This window comes from Zalophus californianus, chromosome 4 (genome assembly GCF_009762305.2).
Source record: "Zalophus californianus isolate mZalCal1 chromosome 4, mZalCal1.pri.v2, whole genome shotgun sequence".
Lineage (NCBI taxonomy): Eukaryota > Metazoa > Chordata > Mammalia > Carnivora > Otariidae > Zalophus > Zalophus californianus.
In genome coordinates this window covers 41,358,262-41,384,518 of record NC_045598.1, presented here as the reverse complement: position 1 = coordinate 41,384,518, position 26,257 = coordinate 41,358,262, and the positions used below count along the sequence as shown (strand labels likewise).

General features: G+C 34.5%; 1 protein-coding gene across 3 annotated transcripts in view; it reads left to right on the top strand.

Moving 5' to 3' along the window:
• Positions 1-26,257, top strand: part of NRDC (nardilysin convertase) — a 106,106-nt gene that overhangs the window by 59,756 nt on the left and 20,093 nt on the right. For all 3 annotated transcript variants that reach the window (XR_003522942.2, XM_027610387.2, XM_027610374.2), the window contains 10 exons: positions 6,539-6,612; positions 11,880-11,975; positions 13,511-13,633; positions 15,584-15,641; positions 17,398-17,471; positions 18,845-18,914; positions 21,294-21,371; positions 23,348-23,468; positions 23,545-23,603; positions 23,895-23,949. Coding sequence is in view for 2 of the 3 variants with exons in the window: in XM_027610387.2 (XP_027466188.2) it covers positions 6,539-6,612; positions 11,880-11,975; positions 13,511-13,633; positions 15,584-15,641; positions 17,398-17,471; positions 18,845-18,914; positions 21,294-21,371; positions 23,348-23,468; positions 23,545-23,603; positions 23,895-23,949 (808 nt within the window). In the remaining variant the exon portion in view is untranslated. The remainder of the gene's footprint in view (positions 1-6,538; positions 6,613-11,879; positions 11,976-13,510; positions 13,634-15,583; positions 15,642-17,397; positions 17,472-18,844; positions 18,915-21,293; positions 21,372-23,347; positions 23,469-23,544; positions 23,604-23,894; positions 23,950-26,257) is intronic.

The following is a 26,257-nucleotide window of genomic DNA, read 5'->3' as shown; positions in this document are numbered from 1 at the left end:
GGGTGCCAAGACAATTCAGTGGGAAAGAATAGGTTTTCAACAAATGGTACTGGGATAACTAGATACAAACATTAACAAATTGAGTCATAGACTTAAATGTCAAAGCAAAAACACAAACTCTGAAGAAAAGCATAAATGTTTGTGACTTTGGATTTGACAATAGTTTTTCAGATGTGACACCGAAAGTAGAAACAAGAAATGAAAAACTAGAAGAATTAGACTCCATTAAAGTTAAAACCGTTTTTTACTTTAAATTTCCCTATGTTGAAAGTGAGAAGACAATGCACAGAATGGAAGAAACTACTTGTAAATCATGAATCTGATTAGGGACTGGTATCCAGAACATGTATAGAACTCTTATAGCTCAACAATAAAAGACAATCCAAATTTAATTTACGAATTAAAAATAGGTAAAGGATCTGAATAGATATTTCTCCAGAGAAGACATGTAGATGGCCAATAATCACATGAAAAGTTGCTCAATGTCAGAGGTCACTAGGGAAATGAAAATCAAAACCATAACGAGATACCATTTCACACCATTTGAAAAAGAAGAACAACAATTAACTAGTGACTATTTCAAGAAATTGGGACCTTCATACATTGCTGGTGGCACAACAATGTTGGAAAACAGTTTAGTGTTTCCTCAAAAAGTTAAACAGAGGTATCATATGTCCCAGCACTTCCACACTTAGTATGTAACCTAGAGAATTGAAAACACATCTACACAAAAATTTGTACATGAATGTTCATAGCAGCAGTTACAGTCATAATAGGTCTAAGTGGAAATAACCTAAATGTCCGTCCACTGGTGAATAGATGAACTATGGTATAGCCATATAATGGAATATTACTTAGCAGTAAGAAGGGAATGAAGTCCTGATACATACTACAACATGAGTGAATCTTGAAAACATTATACTAAGTGGAAGAGGTTGGACTTTCGTGTCTGTCATAATGTATGGTTTCATTTATATGGAATGTCCAGTATAGGCATATCCACAGACACCCAAAGTAGAGTAGTGGTTGCCAGGGGCTGGGATGATGGGGTGACTGTTAACAGGTACAGAGTTTATTTAGGAGGTAATGAAATGTTCTGAAATTAGTGGTAGTGTTTTCACAATCCTGTGAATGTAGTAAATCTGCTTAATTGTGCTCTTTAAAAGGAAATTTTGCAGTATGTGAATTATTTCTCAGTAGAACCAACATACGTACTGTTTCAAAAAACTAGAAAGCTACATGTGGGTTCTTTGAAAAAACCGATAAAATAGAAAAGGCTTTCATGAGACTGGTCAAGGAGAAAAAAGTATGTGCAAGTGTCAGGAATGAAAAAGAATATGATTTGTAATCTTTCAGATATTGAAAATATAATAAGGTATTTTGAATTACCTATGCCAGTAAGTGAAAAAAAATTGGAAGTACATACATTCTTAGAAATATAATTTGTAAAACCCACATGGGAGAAATTACAGTTAAAAAGTTTGAATAATCTTACAACCATTAAAGAAGTGAATCTGTAATGAAAAATCTCAAAAATAAACTTTTAGGTTTAGAGTTCTACAAAAACTTGAAGAAATAATTCCTCCCTCATTTATGAAGGTAGCATGACCTTGATAGAAAAAAGTGTGATAAAAGAAAAATTATAGACCAGACTCACATACAAATAACAATATCTAGTAAGGATGATATAGTAGTACTGAGTTGGGTTAGAAAATATGAGGTGGAGTTAACATGAGAAAATCAATTAATGTAGTTCATCACATTGTCATATTTTTTTTTTAAAGATTTTATTTATTTGACATAGCACAAGCAGGGAGAGTGGCAGGCAGAGGGAGAGGGAGAAGCAGGCTCCTGGCTGAGGAAGGGAGCCCGATGTGGGGCTCAATCCCAGGGTCCCGGATCATGACCTGAGCCGAAGGCAGACGCTTAATTGACTGAGCCACCCAGGCACCCCAATCACGTTGTCAGATTGAGGAAAAAAATATATGTAGAAAAAATTATGTGATGAAATTGTATCTATTCATGAAGATGCTCTTAGCAAACAGAGTATGTCAACTTTCTCAATATGATATTTGATATTTTGAACCAGCCTTACATTTAATGGTGAAACCTTGAAAGCTTTCCAGTTGAACAGATACAAGACAGAGATGCAGGTTGTGATCGCTTCTATTTGTCATTCTATTAGGCAAGAAAGAAAAATAAGCAAAATACACAGCTGTTATATTAGGTGATAATGATTGTGAGTATAGAAAATTCAGATTTCTCTAGAGATAAATTATTAATAATTTAGTAACGTGGCTTAATATATAAGATAAAAAGTGATAAAAATGATAATGTTTAATATGTGAAAGTCAGTAATATTTCTATATAGCAGCAACAGTTAAAATACCTTTAAAGCTGTAAAAATAAATACTCAGAAATCATTCCAGAAATTATGTATAAAGCCTCTTTTCAGGGAATATATTAAAACCTTCTTGTGAGATATTAAAGAACTAAATAAATTGAGAAGAAATACTGTTCATGGATTTGAAGCCTCATTTTTTTTTTAGTGATGTCAGTTTTCCTAGTTAATGTGCAGATTCAGTGATACTGCAGCCAAGATCTCAGAAGATATATGTAGTTTTAAATAGAAGAGCTAAGTCTAAAATTTATAAGGAGAGGCCGAGGGCCAGTTATTTTTGCATAGGAAAAATAACAGGATAGCAGGACTTGACCTAGTAGATACTTAGATTTGTTTTGTTTTGTAATGAGGACATTATGGTGTTAGCAGGGGGCTAAGCAAAGAGACCAACGGGACAGAATAGAAATCCTGGAAGTGTACCAACACCTAGGTGAACACTTGATTTTTGATAGGGGCACTGTGGAGCAGTGATGAAAGAGCTTTTAAAAGAAATGATTCCAAGGTAATTGGGCTTCTATAAAGCCAGAAACAAAATTGACTCCTTACCTCACAACATACACAAAAGGTCAATTCCAGGTAGATCATAGATCAAAAAGTAAAAAGTATAACCAAACGTTTTAGAGATGAGTATAACTTTAGCTTTGGTAAGAATCATCAAACAAGGTACAAAATGCACAAAACCTAAAGGAGAAATGATACTACATTATATTAATCAAAAAAGACTATAGGGGTGCCTAGGTGGCTCAGCTGGTTAAGTGGCTGCCTTCAGTTCAAGTCATGATCCCGGGGTATTGGGGTAGAGCCCCACATTGGGCTCCCTGCTCAGCAGACAATCTGCTCCTCCCTCAGCCCCTCCACCCCTGCCCCCTGCTTGTGCACTCTCTGTCTTTCAAATGAATAAATAAAAATCTTTTAAAAAAAGATTTTTATTTATTTGTCAGAGAGCATAAGCAGGGGGAGTGTCAGGCAGAGGGAGAAGCAGGCTCCCTGATGAGCAAGGAGCCTGATGCAGGACTCGATCCCAGGATCCTGGGATCATGATCTGAGCCGAAGGCAGACGCCTAACTAACTGAGCCACCCAGGTATCCCAATAAAAATCTTAAAAAAAAAAAAAAAAGATACTATAAAGAGTGTGGAAAAAAACAGGTATAAAGTAGAAGAATATATTTGTAACACATAACCAAGGACTTATGTTTAAAATAACTGTCATTGAGGGGGCCTGGGTGGCTCAGATTGTTGGGCGTCTGCCTTCGGCTCGGGTCATGATCCCAGGGTCCTGATATCGAGTCCCACATTGGGCTCCTTGCTCAGCAGGGAGTCTGCTTCTCCCTCTTCCTCTGCCTCTCCCCCTGCTTGTTCTCTCTCTGTCTCTCTTGCAAGTGAATAAATAAAATCTTTAAAAAAAATAAAAATAAAATAACTGTCATTGATTTTTAATTATTAGATTATACATATAATTATAGCATAATTAAATGTATAAAAAGAGTAAGTATATATATTATTAGAATCAGTCAGAAAAATACAACCTAATAGAAAAAAAGCCTTAAACGGGTTTTACAAGAGAAAAAATTCAAAAAGATTAATAAATATATGAAATGGTATTCAGTCTCATTAGGAATCAGGAAAATGTAAATTAAAGCCGGTATGAGATTTAACTGTTTTCCTAGAAGTTGCAGTAAATACTAAAGTCTGACTATACCAGGTGACGGTGATACAAATTTTGGTTTTTTCTAGTGCTGTTGAACATGTGCATGTATACACTATTACCTAGGAGTCCTTTCCTAGATTTATACCTAGACAAACTTGTGCAAATGTGCCCCAGTACACTTTGATAAAAATTTATGGCAGCATTGATTATAATAGTCCAAACATGGAACCAGCCCAAATGTTCATTTGCATTAGCTTGGATGAATAAATAAATGCAGTGGAATATTCTGCAGTGAAAATAAATGAACCACAGCCAAACCATCATAGATGAATATTAAATAAATATTAAATGAATATTAAAATAGGTAAATAAGACATAAAAAATACATACAGTATATTTCCATTTAGATAAACTCAGAAACAAAACTAGATTGTCTAGAACATGCATTCTCAGCAGGGAGGATCTTTTTTCTGTTGGTGGCAAAAATTGGTTCTTTGGAGGTAAAAAAAAAATGGTCAGTACCATAATGGTTTGTGGCCCTCCAAAGCTTAACACTACCTGGCAAAATCTTTACTTAGTATTTAATTTCTGTTTTGAGTTTTCTTGAGTATCACATGAACACCATTTATAATGATATGAGTTCATAGAAGATAGACAAAGCATATGCAGTATCAGTACTACAAAACTGTTGGCTAGGTGATTGGAGGACTTTCAAATGATTGCTTGATCTTGAAGTCATCAGTAGAGGTGGTCTACACATGCCAGTTGGTTCCATTAGCTGCCTTGTGAATGTTTGTTTGATACTCTGTGCTTTTGTGTATGACTTTGGCATTAAGAATTAAATAGAAATATGCTCTTTTATTATTCAATTGAACAAAAGTTATTCAACCCATTAGTTATACCAATACTGAAAAGAAGAAAATGTCAACTATCTTAATATCTAGTAGCTAATTAAGTTATATAAGTTTCTTTTTTGGATCAAGCAAAAGGGAAAAATTTACTAAGTATTATAGGAAATTAATTTTTTCAGTTTTATTTGCTGGAAAAGTAGATGTTACTTTAAAAATGTTTGCATTGCTATTATATAAATGGATACATACGTAATTTGATGCAACACAATTTATGTAAATTACATTAAAAAGCAATTGACAGTTATAAAGGTAAGTGAAATATCAATAGCCTTTAAACTTTAACTTTTAGGGGCGCCTGGCTGGCTCAGTTGTTAAGCATCTGCCTTCGGCTCAGGTCATGATCCCAGGGTCCTGGGATTGAGCCCCGCATCGGGTTCCCCGCTCAGCCGGGAGCCTGCTTCTCTCTCCCACTCCCCCTGCTTGTGTCCCTCTCTAGCTGTGTCTCTCTGTCAAATAAATAAAATCTTTAAAAAAAAAAAAACAACTTTTAATTTTTAACTTAAAAAATTTAATCAATTCTAACCCTGCATTGAGTAAAAGAGTAGGTTTTATATACCTTATATGTATATTAAAAAAAATCACAGATACACATACAGATAAACAGTATATCTGTGATATTAAAAGTTCAAGGAGAGTGATTGGGGGAAATCTGAAAAGGCTACTTAGGGTTGATAATGGGGAAAAAGAAAGGCAAGAAACACTGGTCTAGAAATGCATGTATGGGTGATAAAACTATAAAGAAAAGCAAAGAAGTGATTATCATAACATTCACGATATTAACTCTGAGGATAAGGTAGGTGCTGGGTGCTTTTAGAATTATGACAGTGGTCTGTTTTTTGACTTACGTGGTAGTCACTTAGGTGTTTACATTATAGTTATGCATTAGTCTCTATTCATGTTTTATGTACATTTCTGTATGGGTGTTAACAATGAAAAAGATAGTTTGTAGACTTTATGGAAATGCAGAGTATTATTTAGATTTTACATATGCGTGATTATGAACTAATTTTCCAACTTAATAAACTTGTTTTTTAAAAGATTTTATTTATTTATTTATTTATTTATTTATTTATTTATTTATTTATTGAGAGAGAGAGAGAGAGAGAACGTGTGCATGCACAAGCCAGGGGAGGGACCGAGGGAGAGGGAGTCTGAGATTCGGACTCCATGCTGAGTGCAGAGTCTGATGTGGGGTTTGATCTCACAACCCTAACGGCATGACCTGAGCCCAAATAAAGAGTCGGAGGCTTAGCCAGCAGAGCTATCCAGGTGCCCCTAACTTAGTAAATTTCTTTTTTTTTTTTTAAAGATTTTATTTGTCAGAGAGAGAACACAAGAAGGAAGAGGGGCATAGAGAGTGAGTGAGAAGCAGACTCCCCTCTGAGCAGGGAGCCTGAAGTGGGGTTTGATCCCAGGATTCTGGGATCATGACCTGAGCCGAAGGCAGCTGCTTAACTGACTGAGCCACCCAGGAGTCCCCAACTTAGTAAATTTCTTAAGCAAAAAATAGATGTTGACCGATTAAAAGATTTCTCTGAGCAGAAACAGAAATGCCGGGGTTTGTTTTTTGTTTTTCAGATGGGCTCAGTTCTTCATTCATCCGCTGATGATCAGAGATGCAATTGACCGCGAGGTTGAAGCTGTTGATAGTGGTAAGATAAGTGCTTTATATCTTACGACTATTTCTTGCATTGAACTAGATATTTAGCACATATATTATTCTTTATCACTAGACCATTTTATCTTTATATCATAAAGGGCTAAAATGAAATAAATGTGTCATTTATTCCTAAACCATTAAATGTCTTAATTCAGTGTAGATTTGAAATAAAAGAATGATAGATTATTGTTTTTCAGTCTTTGGTTTTTGAGGGTTTTACCATAGTGATTAATCTTTTGCAGGATGGTAGCCTAATCCTTAAAGCTAATGCTGGGTGTTAAAACTTTAAAAGCTCACATAACTCCTTTTTCATGAAGAGACATTTTCTCTGAGGCTTTAAGTACCATTCTGATATTTAAATAGCTTACCCTTTGTTACCTCTGTGTACCTGTGCTTTGTAGTTTGAACTTTGGTAGTTCTGAAAACAAATGTGATATATTTATGGATGAAGAAACTAAATCCCTGAGTAGGAAATGCATTTAATTTTGTTTTTTGAGTTTTTCTTGTCTTTAGGATGTAAAGAATGAAGACCGTAAGGAAAACTGTACTTATATAGGGTGAGGCTTCATTATAGAGCTGTGCTATAAATATCCCTTAATTACAGAATACCAATAAATAGCACCACCGTAGGATAACCCTGATTGCCTTATTTTAGCATTGGAAACATGTAATACTACACTTTGGGGGACTTTAAGTTCATATAGGTTACACTTGGCTTGCAGCAACTAAAGAGGCAGGTTTCTGCACTGGTTTCTGCTTTTGTGGCATTTTTCCTCTTTGACTTGATTCAGTGTCGAGTTGTAATAATGACTTACTGCATTCATTAAGCTGAGTAAACTATAGATGGCTACAAAGAGCCATCTGTCTGGAAGTCAGATTTGTGTTTTACTTCTAGAAATTTAACTGACTGTGGCCCTCAACTTATTTGTAAAAGAGGGTGGGATGGAGTTATATTCCTCCTAGCTCTTCTAGCTCCTTTTAATCAAGGATTTATTTTCTTCATTTTTGTTATTTGCCTACCACAATGTTTCTTTTATCATAGATCCAGATAAATATTTGTTGAGTGGATGACAAACCAAAATAACCAAGAAAAACTAAAAGCCTTTCATACTTTTTGAGACCTAGGAACTGTTTTCTCTCATAAATACTTTGAAGTGTATTTTTTTTCATACAGTTTCTAGATTGGGTTCAAGTGTTAGTATTTACAAAATTAAACCTTTAATTCAATTTTCCAGTTTAAGTCAAAATAATGTAGTTATGTAATAAGTAGTTTGGGTTTAAAATGAACTTAAAAGCTTTTTTGTTTTTGTTTTGCTCTGCTCGTTTATTTGTCTTTTTTAAAATTTTTAAAATTTTTAAAAGATTTTATTTATTTGACACAGAGAGAGCATGCACAAGCAGGCAGAGCAGCAGGCAGAGGGAAAAGCAGGCTCCTGCCTGAGCAGGGAGCCTGATACAGGGCTCGATCCCAGGACCCCAGGATCATGACCTGAGCCAAAGGCAGACGCCTAATGACTGAGCCACCCAGGCGCCCCATTTGTTTTTGATGAGAGGAGACCTAGTTCAGTTTGTGGCCTGATACAAAGACCTCAATATATGTCATTAGTCACTTAGCCTTCCAAGTGTGAAGGATTTACTTAAGATCAGGGAGATGGGGGAGCTCTTAAATTGTAACTGGTGTAATAACTTTAGTATTCATTAACCAGTTTCAAAAGTTCAATAATCTGATGTTACTTTCTTCTATTCAGTTGTGATAGTCTTTCTTCTAACATTCTTATCTTAATCACATGTTTTTAGTTGCCTGCTTGCTTGGATGGCCCATTCCTTGTTAGAGAAGTTGAAGGAAGGTTCAACTTTCCTGGTAGATTCATCTTTTCATTTTCCTTTTTTTTTTTATTCCTCTCCACCTGCTTATAAAAAAGATTCTTTCCTGGGTTTTTAATTTATTATGTAGTTCTGACTTCATTACTCTATCACTGTGCCCTGCATTGACGATCTATTTTTGTTCTAATCTTTCAAAGGAGTGGTTATACACTTATATTTATAAGCATTTATTTATACATTGCAGATAGGTGTGTTCAGTGTTTTACAGTTTTCTTGATACATTTGATAACAGAAACTCATGTCAGTGTCCACAGGGTAGGTTTTAAAATGGGATTAATTTACTGCTAAAAGAAGATTATAGAGAAAAAAAATTGTTCTTAATGATTAGATTTTATTTTATTTTATTTTAAGATTTTATTTATTTATTTGACAGAGAGGTAGAGAGAGAGCACAAGTAGGCAGAGAGGCAGGCAGAGGGAGAGGGAGAAGCAGACTGCCTGCGGAGCAGGGACCCCGACTGGGATCATGATCTGACCTGAAGGCAGACGCTTAACCGACTGAGCCACCTACGCGCCCCTAGCTTTTTATTTTAATGATAGTTCATACTCACATAAATATAATTTCCTACACAATGTGTCCTGGTGATTGAGATTGAAAATATGGCCAAAGCCTTTTTAAATCTAATCAAGTAGCAGAATGTGTTCTCTCAGTGTTCAGATACTTATACTCATAATAGTTGTTGTGGATATATCACCTTTTGTGAATATGTTTACATGTCTACTCTATTATCTTCCTGTTGCCACTAAAACAACTTACCAGAAACCAAGTGGCTCAAAATATCACAAATTTATTTTCTTAAACTTTGGAGGTCAGAAGTCTAAATTATTTCCTTACTTAGCTGCATTCCTTTTGGAGGCTCTAAGAAAGAAGCTGTTTCCTGGCCCTTTCCATCTTCTAGTTACCGTTTGTGTCCCTGGGCTATGGCTCCTTTATCTGTCTTAAAAGAATCATCAGGGTAGAACCTTCTCTCTGAACTCTGCTTGTGTCTTTTCTGTGACTTTGACCCTCTTGCCTTTCTCTTATAAGGACCCTTAGGATTACATTAGGACCACCCAGATAATCCAGGATAACCTCTCCTTCTCAGGATCCTTAATTTAATTCATACCCGCAGAGTTCTTTTTACCATGTAAGGTAACCCATTCACAGGTTTTGGAGATTAGGATGTATACATCTCTGGGGGCTCTTATTCAACCTACCACACTTTATAATGGAATTGTTTTTCTTGTCTTGTAGCCATATCTTCATTTTTTTTTAATGGAGTTTTTTTTTTTTTTAATTTGTTGAAGCTATGTATATATTTTTTACTGTCTCATTATTGATTTAGACTTTATGGTTTATAACTAAAGTATTTTGAATACGTTTACTTCTGTTTCTTCCCTTCCCTACTGTCACCACTTTAGTTTCCACTCTCTTCAAATATAACAGTGATGACCCCTGGTCAGTTTTCTTGTCTCTATTTTTGCTTCCCTTCAACCCATTCTCCACTTTTACAACTAGAATGAACTTGCTAAAGTCCAAATCTGATAATGTGACTCTCCTAACATCTGCAGATGTTTATTAAACATATGCAACGCTTTGCCATTACTCCTATGATAAATAATAATAGCTGACAATTATTGAGCATGTATTGTATGCATTGTTGTGATTGTTATTCCCCATTTTCCATATTTGACATCCTTATCCCCATAGGCTTAGAGAGGTTAGTACTTGAGTTCCAGAATCAGTCATTTCCCCAGTTTTTTTCAAAAAATTTTTTTCCCTTATCTCTTCAGCCTGGTATCTTGAGTCTGCTTTGACTCTGAACATTTGCTCAACCAAAAAAACTTTATATCTGTTTCAGAGGTGCTATAGTCTTCTCTCCTTTAAGATTTTCTCCTTAGAATGTTTTACACACTCCCATTTCTCCTTCTTTTCCTATTCCCTAGAAGACTCTAGTTTGTCCCTCAGTGCTCAGCTTGAGTCATTCCCCAGAAAGCCTCTATTTCTAAGCCCCCCCCTCCAATAAATTCACACACACAAATAAGACCAATTAGTTAGGTGACTGTCCTTTTATATTTTCATAATACCGTATGTGTTGTAACACTTAACCATTGCAAACTGCAATTTCTATTGACGCCAAGCTCCTGCGATTATTAAACAGCTCCACTGGCCTCTTTGCTGCCTTTGAACTCAGTGAGGTATTTCTTGTCTCTTAAAGCCTTTGAATTTATAATTTCCATACCTAGAAAACTTCCCCAAAACTTATGATATCATTCTCACTTTATTTGGATTTTTCTCACTTGTCACCTCCTCAGGCCTTTTATGACCACCCTATTGTCACTCTCTATTCTCTTACACAGATTTATTTTTCTTATAGCACCCACCACTGATACTGTGTTTAGAAACTATTTGTTGGTTTATTTATTGTTTCTCTCCCCTACTAGAATGTAAACTACTTGAGGGCAGGGCCTGGGTCCCCCTTTTTTTTTCACATTTCTACCTCTAGCAACTGGTTCAGTAGTACCTGCCTCATAGTAGATGTTCAGTAAATAATTATTGAAGGAATATATCTTATCTTATTTAATCCTTATAAAAATCCTATGAACTAAGTACTAATAACTCCATTTTATAGATGCTGAAATAGAATCAGGGAAGTTAGAGAATATCCTCTAGTTTGTACAGCTTAGTGTACGGCAGAAGCTGGATTCTAGCCAAGATATTTCTGACTTCAAACTGATTTTTCTTAACCATTAATACTTTCTTACTGACATGGCTGGTTTTGGAGGAAATTTCAACAATATATATGACATAGTTTCCAGATAATAAGGAATTTGATTTAACATTTTATTAGCGCTTTATCAGTAAATTCTTGGACATAGCATCCTAGAATTGAAAGCTTCAGGTCATTAACTATCTTGTTTCATTTGAAAATAAGGGAAAACCTCTAGAAAGGTATATTGACTGCCCAAAGTTACAGACTATGTAAAGTCATGGAGCCTGGGCTATGTCATTGAATTACCCACTTCAGTCTTATAACACACAATTCGAAATTAATTTTTTAAAATTAATTTATTTTTAAATTAAAAAAAGATTTTATTTATTTATTTGATAGAGAGACACACAGCGAGAGAGGGAACACAAGCAGGGGGAGTGGGAGAGGGAGAAGCAGGCTTTCCGCTGAGCAGGAGCCAGATGCGGGGCTCGATCCCTGGACTCTGGGATCATGACCTGAGCCCAAGGCAGACACTTAATGACTGAACCACCCAGGCCCCCCCCCCAAAATTAATTTTTGTTACTTCCTTACTTTCAGTTCTGTGCAGTTCAGTTCTTGAATTTCCATTAATAAAGCAAATACTGAATTTCATTTTATTAAAAGTGTTTCTTTAAAACTGACAGAATATCAACTTGCAAGACCTTCTGATGCAAACAGAAAGGAAATGTTGTTTGGAAGCCTTGCAAGACCTGGACATCCTATGGGGAAATTTTTTTGGGGTAAGATGCTAAATACTTCATCTTATTTCATATTTTCTAATTGAGGAAGATTGAAAATAGGAAAAGTTGCTAAAGAATGGAAGATTATGAAAGCAGAGTAGTTAGGTTCCTTTTACCTTTTAGGATAAGTAGGCAGTTTTTCAAATAGAAAATAGTTGAGCATGCATGTATTTGGTTCTCTAACAGTGGGTATATCAAGAATAGCACCTAACATTTTGTGAATGCTTTCTGAGTATCAGATACTCTGCTAACACTACATGAATTACCTCATTTGATCATCATAACAATGTTATGAGCCAGGTACCATTATCTCCATTTAAAGATAAACAGGCTCAGGGAAGTTATTTAATTTGCTTAAATCACACAGTGGTGGTTGTGAGATTTGAACCTCTGTTTATATGATTATAAAGTCTGTGCTCTACCCCAGTCTGACATTTCCATTTATCAACAGAGATTCGGCAGTGATTTCTGTAATAGTTTTTGAGCTGTGACCAAATTTTGTTTAATCAGTAAGCTGTTTAAATGGTATCTGTTTTTCATGATGGCTTTTTCTTAGTGTTAGAATTCAGTTATAACCTCATATTAACCCTCTTGACCATACTGTAGAATCTGGGATGAGTTGATCTAAATAGTACTCAGCCGTCAAAGAAAAAAAGAAATCTTGCCATTTGCAATGACGTGGATGGAACTAGAGGGTATTATGCTAAGTGAAATAAGTCAGTCAGAGAAAGACAATTATCATATGATCTCACTGATATGTGGCATTTAAGAAACAAAAGAAAGGCTCATAGGGGAAGAAAGGAAAAAATAAAGCAAGACGAAATCAGAGAGGGAGACAAACCATAAGAGACTCTTAATCATAGGGAACAAACTGAGGGTTGCTAGAGGGGAGGGAGGATAGGGAAGTTGGGGTAACTGAATGAAGGACATTAAGGAGGGCATGTGATGTAATGATCACTGGGTGTTATATAAGACTGAATCACTGACCACTACCTCTGAAACCAATAATACATATGTTAATTAATTGAATTTAAATTAAAAAAAGGGAAATAAATAAATAGAACTTCATGCAAAGGATGTTTTGCCTCCCTGTTTATTTTGTACAGTTATATACATTTTATATGACAACCTTGGTTTATATGGTTTATTTTTAAGGATTATGTAGAATATTAATAAAATAATTTAGAGATAAAACCTGAATTGAATACTAGACTAATTAATAAGAGAGGAAGTAAGACAACTACTGTTGTTAAGGTATTGCCAAATGGAGATTAATTCCTTATGTGTTAAAATATATGTCAGAATTGTTTTTGTGAATTTTTGTCATATATTGATATTATTGTTATTGTTTGTTATACACTGGTTCTATATTCTTGAGTCACTTAGGTTATTTCATTACTTACGTATTAGTAGCGGAGTATGCATTTTTGCCGTGGAGACTTTTGACAAAGTAAACTTTTAAAAAATTTTTAATTTCAGTATAGTTCAAAATAAATTTATTATATTTCTGTGATCTTTTTCATCCTTTTTTACAGGAAATGCTGAGACACTCAAACATGAGCCAAAAAGGAATAATATTGATACGCATGCTAGATTGAGAGAATTCTGGATGCGTTACTATTCTGCTCATTACATGACTTTAGTGGTTCAATCCAAAGGTAGTATATTATCTATTACTGCCCTTAGAATTAGTGTTGCAGTGTACTATTAATTACTTTAGTGCTTGATCCTAATATGACCTAAAGGAAATCAGGATTTGGAAAAGTCATATAGCAAGGGCACAGCTTAGGGAAGCACAGAATCATCTGATTCTCGGGCAAACGTTTTTTTCTTTTAGAGAAAGAAAGGTCTTATCTCTAGGCTAGTCTAGGCTAGTCTGTGAATATACCAATGTACTAATAGGTCATGAATTGGTCTTTTAAGTCAACATTCAGATGCTGCCTCTCTTGTCTTAGGCTTTGCATTTAATCTGTATTGATCATAACTCTGACAGGGCAAGGTGTCTGTCTTTTCATCTTTACATAGGGTCCAGTAAAATGGCATGATTAATTGAAATCCATCATAGTAATGATAGCAAAAGTATCTTAAATGTAAAGTACTGATCAGTACTTCTGTTCTTTTCTTTCTTTTATCATTATCTTCAGTAACTTGTATTAATTTTTTCTCATTAAAGAAATGATAGCTTTCTTTTGTTTTCTTTACATTACAATCTCTTTTGTTCAGTTGTCAAACTGTTTTTTTTTTGACATATCTTATAGTTTGCAATTTATTTTTGAAAAAGTAACCTTCTCACCTGATATGACTCTTCCTTTTTATAAAATTTGTTCTGTCATGTCAAAGTTAAAATTAGAGCTAACTTGGCACTTAAATATAAAACATTTTTGCATTTAGGGTCAAAATAGGTCTACTGAAGTTGACTTGAATGTAAAGCTATGGATATAGAATGATAGATTCTTTTGTTCAGACTACAGATGTGCTTCTAGATTCCTTTTACAGCATTTGTTAAAATAGGCAGTTCCATATTTGGTGTATAATTTACAATTTATTTCCAAGTCTGTCATAAATGTGCATTTTTCTTCAACTGTGTATTATTTCCTTTGCATTCTCTTCCTCTGTGATGACAAATATAAGAGCTTATTAATGCTTGTTGCAAATTTCTTAAAGTAAGTCCTAGATATTTTGATAAGAGAACCTTATACAATTTAAATTCAATTGTTTTTAAGCTTTAGCACTTATTATACCATTTAAAAGTTAAATATCTAGGGGTGCCTGGGTGGCTCAGTAGGTTAAGCATCGGACTCTTGATTTCACCTCAGGTCTTGATCTCAGGGTAGTGAGTTCAAGCCCCATGTTGGGCTTAAAAAAAAAGATTATATATGTATATTATACAATTCATAAAATAATGTTTTTTAAGTGCATAAAATAAGATTTAAATATCTGTATAAATGGTATAGAATAGATTCAGAGCTTGATTAATTTAATTTGTATCTTGGTTTTTACTGGGGTACCTCTTGAAAATTAGTGAAACATGTCTGGTGGAACTAACAAATACTATTCATTGATAGTAATGAGTCAGTGAGATAAAGGGAAAAGGTTTCTTTTTGCACTTAGATCTGCTTTACTAGAAATTTCAGAAGAATTTTGTATGAAATATAATGGAAATCATATGAAACCTAAGAGGAATACTTAAAGATCGAAACCTTAGCAAGTATAAATTAAAATAAATGGAGTGTAAAAGTACTAATGAGATGCTGAGAAAGAAGGATCAGTATGGTGTGGGTTAATTGGGAGAAACCTTCCTAGAGGAAGTAAGTTTTGGAATGGAGTAGGAGGATGGTTGGTATATTCTTATCTCTTGGCCCTCCACACTGCCTAATGATAAACAAAAACTTTTTTTTACTTGTGTACTTTTTCTAACTTTATCAGCTAGAAATACTTAACTGTTATTTTTGTTGTTGTTACTCATTACTGGTTAAGGAGTGGCAAGTAAAGCCCAAATCAAAGTATCCCTTTGTTTTATACCTGAAGATAGGAGAGAAATCTAATTTCATTTCTACCTTAAATAACAACATTGCATTTCCCTGTTTCCTTCCTGCCCTCCCCACAAGAAACACTGGATACTTTGGAAAAGTGGGTGACTGAAATCTTCTCTCAGATACCAAACAAGTAAGACATTTTCATAAACCATATACTTTTAGAGTAAAAGAGGCATCTTCTTGTATGAGTCCCAAAGGTTCTTTTTTTTTTTTTTTTTTTTGGTGGGGGAAGGGGTGTTATTTTTAAAAAGGTGATTAAATTAAAACCTGAAGTGGTTTAGCAAGATCACACAGTCTTTGAGTGGGAAAACTAAGATGAGAACCCAAGTTTCTATAATTTCTGTAGTTCAAAATTTATAAGCTTGTAAACTTACAGTAAGCAGTAATGCTGAAGACTATGGCTCCTTTTACATTTATTCAGAGTTTTTGTTACTATGTAGAGTGTTTGAAACTGTGATATAAAAGCAGGTATTATATTGAGAGGCAGAATATATATATATATATGTGTGTATACACACACACACACACACACACACACACACACACACACGTGTATCCCTCAGAACAAATTGTGTTCTGAAAGTTTGTTTCTTAAGTCAGTTGTTTGGGACTCGGAATGCTCTCCCCCATAAAACAAATAATCTTGTAGGTTATGATTGACTTTTCTATACTAACTAAAAAGTCTATTTCATGTAGTTGAACCAAATTATCTTTTACTAGAAATTGCATATATGGTTCCAGTTCAAAAAGCTACTACTTTTTGTCTACTTCAAATTAATCAAAATAATACAGATATTTAAGATACACTTTGTTACAACATTTTTGTTACAAAGAATACAAAAAAATTAATTCTGAAGCAATTAAGTCCTTCCTACTCCTAGTAGTTCGTATTTTAATACAATAAATGAAATCAGGTTTTTTTCTTGCATCAGGTGAGTAAGTTAGATTTTTTTTTCCAGTTCCTCATTCTAGGACATAATCTATGAAAGAAAAATTGGCTGTGGAAATGTTAGAATAATTTGTAGTAACAACTGATTGGTTATTATTAACTTGGCTTTATGTAAATTTCCATTGGTAATTAGCAGTACTTTTTATGTATGGAGAGATAATGAAAGCCATGCCAAAGTTGTGGGGTTGTTTTGTTTATTTTGTTTGTTTTGATAAGAAATGAGTATGAGCTATGGAAATGTCGAATGGTAGATTGAAATGAGTTTTACTGTGAACCTTTAGCAAAAAAATCAGAGGTATATTGCCTAGAGGAATTCATTAGGTCCTGTCAATCCCTGATAAGCATTTTTAGAAGTTCTCTTAAATAATATTCACTAACAACTTTGGTTCCTTAATCAGACAGGTTAAAAAGTCTTCTGGGTATTTAATAATAATGCATACTGACCATATTTTAGAAGAAACAGTTAACAATATCCTCAACCAGATGAGAAGCCTCTAGAAGAGTCCATGTCTTTTAAATACCAAAGTACCTAATACAGTGCTTGATACTTAATAATCATTCCATATATACTTGTTGAATTAAAAAAATATCTCTAGTATGTCTTCTTTCTGAAATGGCTTTATATGGGAGGAGAACTGAAGTTGAATGGGGCTAATAGAGGCAGTAAATACTGGGAGGGGAGGCCCCTTCGCTTCATTGTTTTCTGTCTCCCATGAGTTTGAGAGATATTCCAGTTACTGGGACTGAGGTGAAGAATAGGTTAAGCTCAGGATTTTGGTGGCTTTGTTGCCATCTATCTATTTGCTTATGCCTAGAATGCTTTTCAGCCAGGAGTATGTAGAATAGATTATAAATACCTATCAGTTAGGCATCCCTAAAGATACTGCTTATAAAGGCTTTTGCCAATTAAATTTTAATATATTTGTTTTATTTTCAGTGGGTTACCCAAACCAAACTTTGGCCATTTAACGGATCCATTTGACACACCAGCATTTAACAAACTTTATAGAGGTTCGTGAACCAAAGGTTTAAAACTGTTTGAAATAACTGTAGCGCATTCTCTAAAACTTACTTGAGGCTGCCAATTTTCTTTGAAAATGACAACACAACAGAAAGTACAGCTGGGTTGGAAAGGGAGTAGAAGGACAGAGGAGATCCCCAGTTAGTGACAGACAGCAGACCAGTAATGGGCGGCAGACTCGTCTGCCTGCCCTGCTGCTACTCAAGTCTGTTTTGTGCTTTCTCCCTGTTTTCCCCTTGTTCCCTTTTGTCCTTTGGTTTCCATTTCCTTCCTATTTCATTTTATCTATGCTCTGCTCTTTATTACCTTTAAAAAGAGAAAAACAGAGGAGGGATAACACTTTGGAAATTATTTCCTTTTATCTCAATTATGAAAACAATTTTTTTAAATGAAGAAAAATAAAAATAAAAATGAAGTGTAAAGAAATGGGAAAATCACCCTTAAATCTTACCATGTAGAGAAGTCATTTCGGCAAATTTCCTTTTGTTTCCATAGGTATATTTTAACATAGTTGAGATGATAAAGTATATACACTTCTATCTCTTGCTTTTTTCATTTAATATTATATTTGTGAGAATTTCCCAGTGAGCCATCACATGGTTATGCTATAATTTACAAAACAATTTGCCCATAGTGAGTATTGCAGAAATAATCCTAATTCACCTGTTCTCTTTCTTTGCTCTTTTATCATGGCAGATTGTCTCCCCTCTTTTTCCTGATTGCCTAGGTGTTCCCTCCTCTTCTTCCTTTACGCCATTGCCAGTCTCTCTCCTCTTCCCTCTCTTTGATCAATGACTGTTTTGTCACACCGTTTATCTGCTGCCTGCTCCATTCTAAGATAACTCTTCCCAGAGACAACTTATTTTCTGTTGTATTCTTTCTGGTTTTATATTTTCTCTTCATAGAATCATAGAGGAATAGCACTGGGAAGAATTGTAGAGCTACTTTAAACTAACCCCCTTTCCATACCATAAGAAAACAGAGAAAGATTTAAATGAGAATGATTTTCCTCAAGGTTACATGAACACATATAGCAAGATAGAGGTAGGGCTAGATTTCGACCATGGGTCTCCTGACTTCTAGTCCTGTATCCTTTCTTGCAAGAAGGGATCCTTCTTAGGAGCATTTCCTATTTTCATAGTTCTTTTATCTGTTTTCTCTACCTGTGAAACCAAACTGAAAAGAAATTTATAAAAATTACATTATTCAAATTGGAAAATTGGCAACTTGAAATAATAATTGCATTGTATTTAACCTTCCCCTGTTGGAGGATGAAATATATTGAATTAAAAAAATTCGTGTAGCATAAAAAAATTATGGAGAAACACTTATATCTGTTTTTCTGAAAAATATTTTTGTTTAGTTGTTCCAATCAGAAAAATTCATGCTCTGACCATCACATGGGCACTTCCCCCTCAACAGCAACATTACAGGTAAGAGTTCAGGGCAAATTTACTCCATTGGAAACTGAATGAGAGTGATATTTTGAAAGCATATTAAATGGTTTCAATTTGAGGGTTCTGTTACGTGATAAACCGGGACCTCACTACTGGAGTTTTCAAGCCTGGCTATATATTTTAATGTCTTCTTAGGTATGAAAACTAGAGTTTTCTTATAGCTAGTTGCCTTTCCTGAGTCTTTGAAATTAAGTATCTTTGTGTGAATGCTAACTTTTGTCATTATTTTCTTTTGTACTTTGAGTACAAAAATATATTAGCTTATGATTTATTTGTCAGTGGTGACCATTCAGTTTGAGCTTGTCAAAAGTAAAGTTAAGTAATTTTGAGCCTGGAATATGACTACAACCCAGATCTGAAGGACCTACACCTTTGAGGTGGTAATAAGTTAGGGAAGAGTTACATAGATTAGGAAAACATTTCCCCAACTTATTTATATAGTTATATGAGCAGAATAGCATGGGCAAGAAGTTCTTTAAAGATAAGGATCAGTCAATGCCTACAAATACTTTTCTGATTAAAAACAAATGCTAATGAACTGATAAAAATTTACCTTATATTTTTAAAACCATTACCAACAAAACAAACCCATGAGGATAAACACACAAACAGAAGGAAAATAATGTTGCTTAAGCTCAGTAAAAACTTTTTTTTTCACGTATATGATAGAATATTCAGTCATACTATTAAGTTAACAAGAATGATATGCCTCCAGTGAGAAAGCAGAGAACGTGTATTGTCTAATTGCTTTTGGTGAGAGGATAATATAGGAAAAAGCAATATACATTAATTGTGTAATTACGGTAGAGTGTCCCCAAAAGTGTTAAAATTATTATATGCATATTTAAAAGTTTATTCTATTTGTTTTAACTTTTTACTATAAAAATAATACATGCTTGTAAAATATTAAAATAGGACAAAAGAGTATTAAGTAAAAAGTAAAGCTGTGCTTCCAATTTTTATTTCCTGAAAAATAGGCCCAACATTAATGGTTTCTTATATGTCCTTCAGACATTAAAACAATGAATATGGAACATTTTTTTTATGGAGATGAAACTATACTATATATACTGTTCTTCCTTTTTTGGGCAATGCTTATTTTTCTAATTAATAAAGGTTTGTTTATCCTCTGGTTGGTTACTAAGGTAGTTTATTGTAGAAATCCTGAAAATTACTAAAAAGCAGGAAAAAGTCATTCATGATTATGTTTTCCAAAGAATGTTAAAATTTCTGTGTGTTTCCATCCAGTAATTATTTTTTATGGATGATTTATTTGTTTTAATGTGCCCTTCATCATGATTCATTTTGAATCTCTAATTATGTGAATTAGCCTTTTGGGAGAGCCTTTTTTTGTTGTTGTTGTTCCCCACAAAGAAGCAAATGTTTATCCCTACAGAGTAACCAAGTACAAAACTGTTTTGTTCAGATGCAGATGTTGTGTAATCTATGGCATTCATTCTTTAACTAATTTACTTCCCCTACATCAGTCTTAGTATAGATATAATTCAAATTCATATTGAAGCAATTTTGTGTGGGGTTTGGGGATTGCTTATGTAGTTGAGATCCTAATATTATATCTTAACTTTTGAGAGTTTATTGAACTCCTTAAACTAATTTTAAAAATTTAAGAATGCTTAGATTTCCTAACTTTATTTTTCTATATATTTTTTGTTTTGGTAGGAATACATTTCTGAAATTATAGTAGAAGCCAGTAGGAGAAGACAATTTAAATAATATATATACAACTACTCAGACTATTAAAGTATGTTATTATATAATGTAACATTTTTACACCTGTTACACTTACATTACATTGTCATGAAAACTCTATGAGTAAGTAGCTGGGCAAGTAAAGAGAAAAAGAAAAATACAATGAGGTGTTAAGTCTCTTGTTCAAGATCATGCATTTACTTAAAGGAATAACTAAAACTATAAGCTAGATTTTTCTGACCCATGAAGCAACACATTTCATTTTACTACAGAGCTTGATGCAATACTGAAAGCTTTTCCTGACACTGAGGGATTCATTCTCTGTACTAGGTTCTAAAATGATAATCTTTATTATTTCCATTTTGGGTGAAACAAAAATGAAGTTTGGCATTCAAGAGGAAAAGTTGTAGTCTTGATTTTGGAATGAACATAGTCAGTGATTTCAGATAAAGAAGTTAAATTTTATCATGTTTTCTGTTTTTACCTTGCTATTATCAAATTAATAGTAACTTCATGTGTGGTGGAATTTAGGTGATAATAAGTTTGTAATCATATTCTTAAATACCATAATATTTAAAGTAAGAATTCCTTGTGTGCTTATACCTTAATTATTTTTATTTTTGACCTTAACATTTTTTTTTAAAGGGTGAAGCCACTTCATTATATCTCTTGGCTGGTTGGGCATGAAGGCAAAGGCAGCATTCTTTCTTACCTTAGAAAAAAGCAAGTATTGGGGCACCTGGGTGGCTCAGTCGTTAAATGTCTGCCTTCAGCTCAGGTCCTGATCCCAGAGTCCTGGGATTGAGCCCTGCATCATCAGGCTCCCTGCTCGGCGGGAAACCTGCTTTTCCCTCTCCTCTCCCTGCTGTGTTCTCTCTCTCTCGCTGTCTCTGTCAAATAAATAAATAAAATCTTTTAAAAAAAGAAAAAAGCAAGTATTTAATAAGTATTTTCAGTGTAGCAGTCTCTGAAAAATAATAGACAATAAGCATTCTATAACCTAGTCTTGTTTTATTTGCCAGAAAGCCTAGAATCAAATCTAATGCTTAATTATAGTCACTTTAATACCTAAATTATTTTAATAGCCCTATTATATTTGTGTATTTCCTTGGAAGCCACCTTTTAGCCCTCATAGGAAGTTAGTTGTACACAAAATTTTAAAAATCATAAATAAATGGATTCCAGAGTTACATAAAAGATTAGCTCTAATCAAGAATTTAGATTTGAGGGGCGCTTGGGTGGCTCAGTCGTTAAGCGTCTGCCTTCGGCTCAGGTCATGGTCCCAAGGTCCTGGGATCAAGCCCCGCATCTGGCTCCCTGCTCCGCAGGAAGCCTGCCCTCTCCCACTCCCCCTGCTTATGTTCCCTCTCTCGCTGTGCCTTTCTGTCAAATAAATAAAATCTTAAAAAAAAAAAAAAAGAATTTAGATTTGAATAGTAAAGAAGTCGGTTTATTTAAATGCTATGGATCTCCAGCCTTTCCCAACCCAGAAGGTGGACTTTAATGAAAACTACACTGGGCAGAGAAATCATAACAAATAGTGGGACTATGAGCATTATTAGCAGCTGTGTTAGCAGAATGTTTCCTAATGCATTTAAGCACTTGGTTAAGTTGCCTAGTCAAATCATAGAAAGATAGCTTTAAATCAGGACCCATAATTAAAATACTTCCTTGTTTGATTTTTCTGTACACTAATTCAAGAATGGAAAGGAAGATGGGAAATTTAAGTACTTTAAGTAAAGCACTGATATGACTAGAACATTCAAAGAAAGCTAAAAGACCAGGGTTATTATGAAAGAATAAACTAACGGTATAAGTTATATATATGTACCTTACACTATAAATGCAATATGCTTTGAGATGTGCACAATCTTTCTACCTTACCAAACTTCATTAGAATTTCACATTCTTCATTCTGGCTTCCTCCCTTGTTTTAAGTTTTCAGGATTATTCTAGTAGGAAAAGATATAGTCTCATTGCTTCTTTCTTAGACAACCTTAGAGGTTAGCTGATAGTCTCAAAGAGCTTATTTGACATCCTAAGTAGGGATATATCTGAAGTATTCTAAGCTTCTTCTGGGAGACAGGTTTAAAAGGGATGAGTAAAATGCCTCCATAATTTTAATATTTTGTGCTGTTCTCTTCAACAGAAATTACTGTGTCTTCATAAAACTATTAATGTTTTACTATGTTGTAATATATATTAATGTTTCCATAAATATACTGTTATTTCCTTCTGGTGATTCTTGCATGCACTGCAGTTGTTTGGGAGGCCTTGTACTTTAAAGATTTATACTTTTACTACACTTGATCTTAGCCAAAAGGCCAAGAAGCGATAAAAGATTTATACTTTTAAATTTACTTTTGGGGCGTCTGGGTGGCTCAGTTGTTAAGTGTCTGCCTTCGGCTCAGGTCATGATCCCAGGGTCCTGGGATAGAGCCCCACATTGGGCTCCCTGCTCAGCAGGAAGCCTGCTTCTCCCTCTCCCACTCCCCCCTGCTTGTGTTCCTGTTCTCGCTATCTCTCCCTCTGTCAAATAAATAAAATCTTAAAAAAAAAATAAACTTACTTTTGGAAAGCATGTTTGCCTCTGAGCTTCCCAAATTTTACATAGAAAGTCTACCTATTTTGTTAATTGGAAGTATTTGTAGACTGTCAATCCCAAGATACTGATTGGATTCATTTTTTCTTAACAATAGGTGCTGGGCTCTTGCACTATTTGGTGGAAATGGTGAGACAGGATTTGAGCAAAATTCTACTTACTCAGTGTTCAGCATTTCCATTACATTAACTGATGAGGGTTATGAGCATTTCTATGAGGTAAATAATTAAAATGGAATTTAAAAAATATAGATATTACTTTATGCAAAAGCATAATCAAATGTTTTGTTTTCAGGTTGCTCATACTGTCTTCCAGTATTTGAAAATGCTGCAGAAGCTAGGCCCAGAAAAAAGGTAATAAGTACATATTAGAATTAGGCTAGGAATCAGTTCTAGTATGTTTTAGCCTTCAGGCTGCCAAATAGACATGCTTTAGTCCTACCATGATGGTTTTTCAGGCATTTCCTGCTTAAGTTCCTTCACTGGCTCCATATCCTGATTCTTCTACATGTGAATACTGCATGGGAAACTTGAAACGTTAAGGGTTTACATTTATGTGGCCAGTCTCTTTCTTCTCTTTTCTTGATGAGGATTCTAATAAGAAATTTAAATATATCTTCTACTTATAATTTTCTTCTTTCACAGAATTTTTGAAGAGATTCAGAAAATTGAGGATAATGAATTTCATTACCAAGAACAGGTACTGGAAGTCAAATTCTTTTTGAATGTTATCTGTGACCAAGTTGAAACTGGTGTGGACATTATTCCTCTTTTTGGAAGTGTCACTGGAGTTTTAATTCTGCCACTCTCTGTCATGTGAGTCCTAAGATGGCCTTGAGGTTATCTGAAAATTAACTCTTGTGTTTTTAAGTATGTATATTGAGTAACAGTGAGAGGATTAGGCAGATAGACACAGATCATGTTGTGTGACAATCATTTATGTATGTACTCATCCATCTGTCTATCCTTTTGATAAACATTCATGGAGAGCTTGCTATGGTACTTGATTATTTTGGGAATTCTAATATTATGAAGACATTCTACAGGATAATTCTGTGGTAATTACCATATGTACTATTAGAAATGGTGTATTTTATGATTTAAGGGCAAGGAGAGCGTTTGCCTTGATCTGAATAGAATCAGGGAAGGCTCCATGGGTGTTGGTAAATTTGAATTGAGTTCAGCATTAAAAAAGAGATAACGTTTGGATACATTATAAGCAATGAGAAGAACACAAGTAAGGAACTCTGGGTTATTGTGAAAAAGTAAATGATCTATGTGTCTTTGAAGGGAAGGTATTATATATAAGGCTGAAAGGTCAGGAGTTTGAAACAGGGTTTCTTTAGAACCCTTTTTGTGTCTTGGATCCCTTTGGAAATCTGTTGAATCCTCAGAATAGTATTTCATCCCTTCAACTTTTTAATCTCTCAGAAAAATTATCACAGTGGTACAGTGACCACCACTTTATCCCTCACCTAGATTCACCAGCTGTTAATAGTTTTCCATATTTTCTGTTCTCTCTCTCTCTCCTTATATATGTATGTGCATGTATGCATCTTTTTCCCAAAACATTTGAGATTTAATTACAGATACCATAATACTTCACCTCTAAATGTTTTTTAGCATGTATCTGCTACACAAATGTATTCTCTTGCATAAACCTCACTAAAATTGTCACACCCAGGAAATTACATTGAAACAATACTGTTAAATATTATACATACCAGGGGTGCCTGGGTGGTTCAGTCAGTTAAGCTTCCGACTCTTGGTCGCAGCTCAGGTCTTGATCTCAGAGTCATGAGTTCAAGCCCTGCGTTAGACTCCACGCTGGGTGTGGCGCCTACTTTAAAAAAAAACTGTGTGTGTGTGTGTGTGTGTGTGTGTGTGTGTGTGTATAAAAAACACAATTCATAAAATAGTGTTTCTAAGTGAATAAAATAAAATAGAGTAGTTTGGATGCCTGGGTGGCTCAGATGGTTAAGCGTCTGCCTTCGGCTCAGGTCATGATCCTGGGGTCCTGGGATCGGTCCTACATCGGGCTCCCTGCTCCTTGGGGAGCCTGCTTCTCCTTCTGCCTCTCTCTCTCTCTCTCTCTCTCTCTCTCTGTCTTTCATGAATAAATAAAAAATCTTTAAAAAATAAAAAAATAAATAAAATACAGTAGTTTTTGAAGGAATATTGAAATAAAGTACTCAAAATCGTAAAAAAAATAGTACTGTATCTCTTTATTAACATTAAATAACAAGGTCTAGCAGTAGTTCTAACAATTATTTCAGTTTTAAGTAGCAGTGAGTGTGAGATATTTGCAACAACTACATTCTGATTCTTTTTTTTTCCTAAGATTTTATTTATTTATTTGAGAGTGCACGTGCAAGGGGTAGGGGGCAGAGGGAGAGGGAGAAGCAGATTCCCTGCTGAGCTCAATGTGGGGCTTGATATGGGGCTCGAACCCAGGACTCTAAGATCATGACCTGAGCTGAAGGCAGATGCTTAATTGACTGAGCCACTGAGGTGCCCCACTATATTGTGATTTTTATTGGTTAGTCATAGATGCTGCTAATACAAGTGTGGTTTGTACATATATTCGTAATAGAATAAAAATGCTAATTTAGAGGTTAGTGAAAATAAATATGTAATTTCTTCCCAGCCAATTCATGCACATACACACTCCTGAATTTGTCCATTGATATATCTTGTGGGATATATCAATGGACAATTGATATATTTTTTATGCTCTATGAAGCAGTTCTAAATCAGGGGTTAAAAACCCCTGATTTAGAACTGCTTCATAGAGCATCTTGAAGCTGCCTTTTTGGATCATCACCAGAGATGATTTCCTGAATATCTACTATAAGTAGAGAAGATTTAGGTACATGAGGACAAGGTCACAAAAACTGTAAGCTTCCAGTTGCTGTTGATTCTTATGTAATCTGCTCTGTATTCTTGAATCATTGAAATAGAACTAAAAATCTTATTCTATGAAAACAGGCTGCTTTGACACACCTATT